The following is an 8,481-nucleotide window of genomic DNA, read 5'->3' on the forward strand; positions in this document are numbered from 1 at the left end:
AATATATGTACATAAGAAGAAAAAAGAAAAAAAGCTTTTCCGGATGAAGACATAACCTCGAAGCGGCCTAGCGTGACATGTGAAGGGGAAACGAATGTCTGCCTTTTTTTTTTTTTAGATCGACGTCACGACCGAAAATGTCGTCTTGTTTTGCCATGTTTTGGTTGCATGTCTGGATACACCGGAGGTGCAGACGTGTACAGCAGTTTGAATCGTTGACAATTTTTTTTTGTTTTAAGGTTCCATCATCAAACGTCTGCAGTGGAACGAGACCAAGTCATTTGTATATATCTTACATATATACGTACAAGCGCAAGATATAACGAATGCCCCTTTCCTGTGTGGCATTATATACATCAGACGTATATATAGCGGATAGGCATCTCTTCTGTATATAATGGAATGCAGACAAACTCACGAATCAATGCTGATGTTTATGGCTATTTCATTGATTAGCTCTTCCGGTCTGTTTGTTTGTTTGTTGCTGTTGTTTTATTATTCTACTTTTCTCTGCAGCCAAAGAGGCGAAATGTTTTCAGATCATTCGATTGTGTTTCAATGTCTATAATAGAATCGCGAGTGCACACGTCGCTGAATAATGTGACCTTATACATTTACCTTGTAGCATGTCCCGTTCTTCGCATTGAAAACCACAAACGGCACAACTAATAATATAATACGAGAACTAACGAGCAGCTGCCGCCCTTGGCTCAACTGCAAAATAAAAAGTCGATTGATCATTTGGATGCGCGCCTTGCAACTAGTCGACTGCTCCAAAACTCCATTGAGGCATTTAAAGCTTTTTAGTCACAGCTTGGTGGCAGCCAAAAAAATAAAAATAAATAAATAAAGAGAGTCGCATACCGACTGCATGTATACAGCCCAGAAAAAAAAAAATCTGGTGGCAGTATTCTATATAAGAAAAACATAATAGAGCCAATACACTCTTGCTGTTTATATACACGTATACATGAACGGCTGTGAATCTAAATAAAAGGGCCCATAGAGCGACAGAGGCCAACAATCTTGATGGACTCGCCTCTACAATAAAGTGAATGTATAGCACACACACACACACACACACACACAAAAAAAATAGGAGGGACTATGGGGTTCACTGAGGTCAATGCTGGTTGTATTTTGGCAGCGCAACAGGGGCGCCCCTCCAGCAGAAAAACTCAGCCGACCGAGACAACGATTTTTGCTCCGGCTGTTCTTTTCTGAAACATATTCTATTGGAATAAAAGTATTATTATTATTTTTCATTATGTTATATGATGATGAATATGAATATAAGAGCCTGTCATCCGAAGCGCTCCCACATGTACAATTGAGTCACTCCTGTGTGTGTCTGTACGTTAAACTTTGAAACAGAATTCCCATCAAAGAGTCAAACGTTCTTTTGTTTTGTTTTTTGCCTTCGTCAAAGTCAGAATCATTTGAAAAAAGCTAGAAAAAAAAATGGGAGATTGGCATCGATTTGTGTATAGACATTAGCGTCAATAATGGCCGCGCGTTAAAGAATCGAAAGGTTGGACCGATGGAGCGTAAGAATGTTGTAATTGATGATGGATCATTTTTAGCTGCTGCGTGTCACATTAAGATTTGGCTGGATTTTTCATATTGCTATCTGTCTCATTGTCGACCGGATAGGAGGCAATCAGCGAAGAGCGCGTTCGCTGAAAACGAAGAGAGGGGGGAAGACTCGTATCTATTTCTCAGCAGATATCATCATGGCCATCGAGGGAGAACGGTGTCTGATAATAATAACGCATTATAGTCATCATATGCTAGTGACTGCTGCTGGTGTGGCGTGTGTGTGTGTATAAATGGGACGGGAACTTTATTGTTTGCCTCTGTTGGGACACACACACGAAAAGCAGCACATCAAAAGGAAATCGAGCGTCGAGGCTAATGGCAGATAAATGACGTCGCGCATGGTCAATCAACCGCTCATCTTCTCTTTTCATATTTCTAAGCCATTCTCTCATATCGCCTTTCTTTCCTATATATTCTTTTCTTCGTAGAGTCTTTCGTTTTGTATGGCGCCTCCGTTTGATCATCGTCACATCGATACACCTCCATCGTCACATTGATCACAGCCTCTGCTATTTTAAACGACGGCATTAATGCAACAATGCAGGCGAATCAGTAGCTCGTTGACTGGCCAATTCCTTTACGATAAAATGAGTCTATTCAAAGCTCTGTGCACGCCATCCGCTTTACTCGGGTGACGAAAAATCAGATGAAATTGCTCATATTCCTTGTTGACATCTGCCTCGCTATAACCTCTCTGTCCATTGCAAAATAAACCAACGCCAACCGGCTTTTAATCATTTTGAATTGCCCGTATGTGACGACGGAGAAATCTGCACGTGTGTCAATGCAGCATTGCCACTATATAGTTTGCCATTTTAATTGAAACTGGGTCCCATTGTGCAGGGTTGTATAAGCGTTCCCGCGAGAGACAGGACAACGGACGCATTTCGAAAGCACAAATTGAACTTAAATAATCGAGTCATCAACTGTTTCTCCTAGGGGACTGCCTCGAGGCTTACGATGACGTAACAGAGAAATTGATGTGCTTTCTCGTTGAAAGGGCTATGTGAATATCGAAGAAAAAGAGGTGGTACATGCTACACTTTTGATCGAGTCAAGCGCCCCATAGAGACTCTTTACATGTCAAACAAAAAAAATGTTCCTTATTGGGTCGGTCTCTCTTCTCAATGGGGACTTGAATTGTCGTCGACAGAAGAAAAGAAGTCTATATAGGGTATATCATCTGTGTGTGTGTGTGTATGTCAATTGTGCCAAGAGGGAAGAGAAAAAGACTATTGTGAGATGCGAGCCTTTCAAATCGCTTGAATTTTCGCTCTGTTTTGTATATCACACGTTATATACGTGCATCACATACGACAGACGTCAGGTAACATAAAAAAAAGAATGTTTCCATACACTCTAGATATATTATTCCCATTGCCTATTTACGTCTATATAAGCACACGTTGCGTGGAGAGGATATTTTATGTACACATATTACAGACAGGCAACAGAACAAAGAGTGAAAGGGAGTGTATGTAACTAACACGATAAAATATACTACTTTCTCCTGACATCATCATTCTATTCTATTTTTTATTTATTTATTTATTTTTAAAGAACGCGCAATCCCATCGTTTAGTCGAGAAATAGAGCTGCCGTGTTTCCTCGTTTTCAATTGCGTGTGCTCCGCATATAGAACGGGGGACATTTTTCTATAAGGGCTGGCAGATCTTGAACACACGCATCATTGGCCACACGGATGTTTTCACCTTGACACACAAGAGCGATACGCGCATGAATTATATGGCAGAAGCCAACACGCCGATTTGCGCATCAAAGGCATTTCTCCTCTCCGTTTGCATTGACGATGTTGATATAATAGAGTGTGAAAAACTAGATCTTCTCCTCGTGTCCGTCGTTTTTCTCTTTTGGAGGGGAAATGATGGCGCAAGAGAATATGAATCCACTACAGAGGCTTCAATTGAAGAGGAACATCCATCTTTCCTTTCTTTAACCCAAATGTGACCTTTCTGTCTGACTGTGTCAGTCTCTGCCCAATTAAGATGTCCTTCATTTTCTAGATAAGTACGGCAAAGCTATCGCCGCTAATTAGCGAGAACTGATGATAATAATAAAAATTATTTTATTTATTTATTTTTTTTTTTCAAACCCACAACGCAAATAGAAATTCCCAAATCAAAGTGCGCATGCGCCGAGTCAGCGACAACAGTCGATTGATTCAGGCGTATGCAATCGCAGTGCGTACAGACCCCCCCATTTCGATAAATAACACGGAACGGAATCACCGAAGAAAGGGAGGAAAGGAAATGCTTGAAAGACGGTCGCCCACATGAGAAAATCGTAAACAAAACACCTACACACGCCTACCGTTTAGTTGTGTGTGTAATGGCCAAGAAAAGCGACCGAGAGAGAAATAAAAATGCATCGGAAAATGGGGTCCGTTGCGAACGAAAGAAGGGAAGCGCAGAGGGATGTTCCGTTTCCGTTTCGACGTCGTCTCCCTATTGGCTGGCCCGGCTTTTCAGCTCCATTCGAACGTTCGGGACACGAGCAACAACAAAAAAAGACCCTCCTCTCGGGGCGTCGACTCCACTTGGTAGGTGCCTCCGATCGAGTCTCCATCTCTCTAAGCTCCTCCCATCTTCGGGCAGTGTTAAGGTACACCTTTGTGCTGCTGGTCGAGTGTAGAGGGCCTCTAACAGAACGAAAGAGCCGCCCCCTTCTCTTTTTGGCTTCCATTTGATTAACAATGGCAAAGTCAAGACTTTGCTGCCTGCAGGGCCAAAGGACCGACCCCCTTTATACTCGTTCGGTACGGACGGTCGAGCATTCAGAAAGCGTTGAGCTGAGCTCCAAGACACAACTCTTCCAAAACATAGTCCTCCTCCATTTCGACAGCTTTAAAAAACCAAAAAAATTCGAAAACATCAACATCAGTTTTGAATCTTTGATTGAACTCTGCAAAAGTGTCAAGTGCGTTCCTCAGTCAGTACTCGATGGTGCATTAAGTGTGTCGCTATTTCCTTTTGTTTATTTCGGTGCTGGCTTTGCTGAACAACAGAAGAAGAAGCACAACAAAAAAAACAGTGTGCTTTGTTTTGTTTCGAGTTCCATCTTTTGAATGATGATTGCCGATCAAGTAAACGCCCTGAATCGCGCTCGCGAAGTGGCAGCTGTGGCCAATTTGATCCGTTTGGCAGCGGCCTCTCATCAATCGGCTCAAGCCGCCGCAGCAGCAGCCGCAGCCGCCGCCACTAAAGTCGTTGAACACCACCACCACAACCAGCCATCGCCCAAGATCAAACGTGATCCGGCGGAAGACAGCAGTCACCACAGCACGGAGGGCGAGGAAGAGGAAGAAGAGGAAGAAGAAGAACAAGTGACAAGTAGAATGTCTTCGTCCATCGGTCCGGTGGTCGTCGTTTCATCCGCCGCATCCGCCATGCCCGTCTCGCCGGTGCAACCTCAGCCGTCGAAGAGGATCTCGTTCAGCGTCGACTCGTTGCTCTCCGACGTGCGACGGACCTCACAGCCGCAACATCAGACCCAAGCGGCTGATTTGTCGTTGCGAACGGCCAGCAACAACAACAACAACAACAACACGAGCACGAGCAGCAACGGCGGATGCCACACATCCAGCGACGAGGAAGATAACAAGTCGATGATGGATTCGACGGAAGAAGTGGATTGCGACGTCGATTGTGACGACGACGATGAAGACGTCGACATCGAGGAAGAAGAGGGCATGTCGGAAACGTCCGATACGACGCCCAACGGGAAATTATCCCGGCCGTCTCCCACCTTGGCCACTGCGGCCATGTTCCATCATCACCATCCGCATCATCCGGCTAATCTGATGAGTCACCATCATTTCCAGCAGGCCAGTTTGCAGGCCATGCAAATGCGAGGCGTCATAGCCGCAACTCATCCCAACTCGGCGTCAGCCGTCGGTGGCGGTCCGTCCCCATTCCCCGCTTCGGCCGTCGGTCCAGCTCCACAAGGATGGCCTTTACCTTACGGCCTGGCCGCGGCCGCCTGGGCCCAGCATGCATCTCAATTTGTCTCCAGTAAGTCTTCGTCTTATTTACATTATGATATACACAGCACTGCGGATGTTGAACTCTTCCGTGCCATCCATTCGGGCTGCGTCAACAAAACAAACAGACGGCCTAAAGCTATTCACACTTTGATGTACAGAAAGAACGAGGAAAAAAAGCTGTTTAGAGTGGATTGAATCTTGTCTGGCTTTGATTGCTTAATCACAAGTTGACAACTCGGAAACAGAGATTGATATCCTGCCATTTGGATTCAAGTGTCTGTCGTGATGGGGCACGGCGACCACAATTGAATGGTGAGGTCGACTCGCGAGCAGCACAACTGGCAAATGTACAATCACGGGCAAAAGATAATTACATACTTCCATCTTTTTTTTGGGGGAGGGAGGGGGTTGTGTGCTGGAGGGACGCGTGCGGTCGGTCAATCGGAACGCTTGCGTGAGAAACGTCTTGCGTTGAAGTGAGCGTGACTCACGCGAGCTCATCTCATTTTTACCCCCAAGTCCTTGTTACAGTTTGCATGTGGTCTCTTACACGTACAGTATAGATAGACGCTATGGGGCAAGGAGGGGGGGGGGACGATTGCTGGGACGTAGAAGCTCTTCATTACGGTCGTGGCTAGGCTTAATTAGTGCGAGCACACACACATGGCTATCTCATTTGCTTCAGTACGGCAGAAAGGGGGGGGAGAGAAGTTCAAAAACTCATTTAAATTTAGTTTTTTTTTTTAAATATTTTTTCTTCTCATATATATTTTTTTTTTTGTATGGGGGAATTGGGTTGGCAGTGGATGTGCAGACAGGGCGGGATACGTTCGTGTTTTGTTCTTTCCTACCGTATGAGATCATCCAATTTCAGTGGGTTTTAATTTTTCAATTGTTTTGTTTTTTCTCCCAAAATTAGAAGATGGATCGGATTTGAGCAAATTACCCAGCCTTCATCATCAAGGCCTAAACCCTCATCATCACCACCACCTGGACGGGCTACCTAAACTACCACCAGGTGGTCAACTGCGCTGTCAATTGCGTAAGCACAAGCCCAACCGTAAGCCGAGGACGCCGTTCACCACTCAACAGCTGATGGCCCTGGAGAAGAAGTTCCGCGAGAAACAATACCTGTCGATCGCCGAACGGGCCGAGTTCTCCGCTTCGCTATCCCTAACCGAAACGCAGGTGAAGATTTGGTTCCAGAACAGACGCGCCAAAGCCAAACGACTTCAAGAAGCCGAGCTGGAAAAATTGCGGATGACGTCGCGAGGGCCCCTCGGCCACCTGATGTCTCCGCACAGCGCCGCAGCCTTCGGCCTATTCGGTCCGGGTGCCATGTCCGGCTTGTACGGACCTCCAGGAGGACCGGCTGTCCCGCCAAACTCATCGGCTGGTAGCAGCAACAGTTCGGCTGGCAATAACGGCAGGCCTAGCAACGCGTCGGCTGCAGCCGCCGGAATGATGAGCGCCTTCGCTTCGTTGTATCCGATGACGAGCAGCTCGTCGGCCATGACCAGTTCCAGCGCAAGTCAATCAATGGGCAACAACAACACGGTGACCACCAGCGTCGCTGCCATGATCCATCGTTAAACTCAAATTCTATTTGTTTATTGTTTGGTTTTTCTTCTTAAACGTACATGTCACCTAATGAAAATGTTTTTAATATGATGCGTCTATTTTGTCATTTGATTTCGCAACAATGCAGTGCATTTTCATTCAAACCCCCCTTTACTCTCTGTAACGTGTAAATAGTGATGTAAATAATAAGCTCGTCCTACATTTTGACAAATTTGGTTTTCCTATATCCTTTGTGTTCATCTGTGGCGATGAAGAAATTCAACTCTTCCTGAATGGATTGTATTATAGAAAGAAAAAAACAAACAAACAAAAAAAAACATTGTTTCCTTGTGTTAATTTTGGGCCTATTTTTAATTAGGAACAATTTTCGATTGACTGAATAAAAAATCGATTATTTTGACGAGACCCTCGATGTGTAAATATTCAATAGGGGCACTTCCATCCGTTTGGAAATGATGTCATCACTTTTAAATGTATACATGTATACAAGAAGAAAACAAACAAACAAATCCCCATTCTCTTTTGTAAACGCATTTGTGTTTTGATTTTTGTTTGCCGTGTGCGTGTCTACATCGACTGATGTCTTCATGGCATTTTTGGTGCTGCCAATCGTCATCAGCTTTCCGATCTGTTCAAAAATTATAATAAACTATCCCTCTCGCTCTCTCTCGTGAATGTGTGGAACAAAAACAAAAAACGTCTGCGTTACATCGTTTAATTTTGTTTTCAATCTATCGGATACAATCAGTCCCATCAACGCATAGTTTGGGCACGAACAACAGTTTGTTTGATTGATTGGGATGTTTCATATTCGAAAATCAGATCTGTACTTGGATTCCGATCCATCAAGAGTTGTTTTCTCCGTCCGACCTATCAGGCCTTTTATCTATCGTCAGGCTATATCGTTGGCCATCGTGATAATGACGTCATAGCACAACAAGAAAAAAAAAAGGATGATGGCGCTGACTACGTGTCCCAACGTCGGGTTGCTGTATAGCAAAAAAATAAAAATAAAAGAGATCGATCAAGTCTTCTCACGAACGCTTTGGCCATCCGTCACCATAGCACACGTATCACGCTCTCACGACTCTTATGCATATCTATATGGACGTACAGCATTCCAAACAAACGTCTATATACACAATACAATGGATTGTTCACAGTCTATGCTGTTGTCTTCATCACGTTGATCTAGAAAGAAAAGATATAGACTTGCTTGTCTATATATTCCATGTATATAATAGAGAGGCATTGAAAATAGATGTCACCAATCCTTAAAGGCCTGGCGCATCTCCCAC

General features: G+C 44.4%; 1 protein-coding gene across 1 annotated transcript; it reads left to right on the top strand.

Annotated features, from left to right (window-relative positions):
• The first annotated feature begins 4,349 nt into the window (after positions 1-4,349).
• LOC116936507 (muscle segmentation homeobox) lies at positions 4,350-7,712 on the top strand. The gene is made up of 2 exons (XM_032943649.2): positions 4,350-5,630; positions 6,522-7,712. Exons 1-2 carry the CDS (start codon positions 4,685-4,687, stop codon positions 7,193-7,195), a joined length of 1,620 nt encoding a protein of 539 aa, XP_032799540.2. The 5' UTR covers positions 4,350-4,684; the 3' UTR covers positions 7,196-7,712.
• Positions 7,713-8,481: the final 769 nt, after the last annotated feature.

The sequence above is a fragment of the Daphnia magna genome, linkage group LG1 (assembly GCF_020631705.1).
Source record: "Daphnia magna isolate NIES linkage group LG1, ASM2063170v1.1, whole genome shotgun sequence".
NCBI classification, from domain to species: domain Eukaryota; kingdom Metazoa; phylum Arthropoda; class Branchiopoda; order Diplostraca; family Daphniidae; genus Daphnia; species Daphnia magna.

Bases quoted from the DNA above. Each gene is read 5' to 3' on its own strand.
- LOC116936507 (XM_032943649.2), top strand. From the start codon at position 4,685: ATGATGATTGCCGATCAAGTAAACGCCCTGAATCGCGCTCGCGAAGTG. The intron at 5,631-6,521 runs GTAAGTCTTCGT...TCCCAAAATTAG, and splicing joins TGCATCTCAATTTGTCTCCA to AAGATGGATCGGATTTGAGC.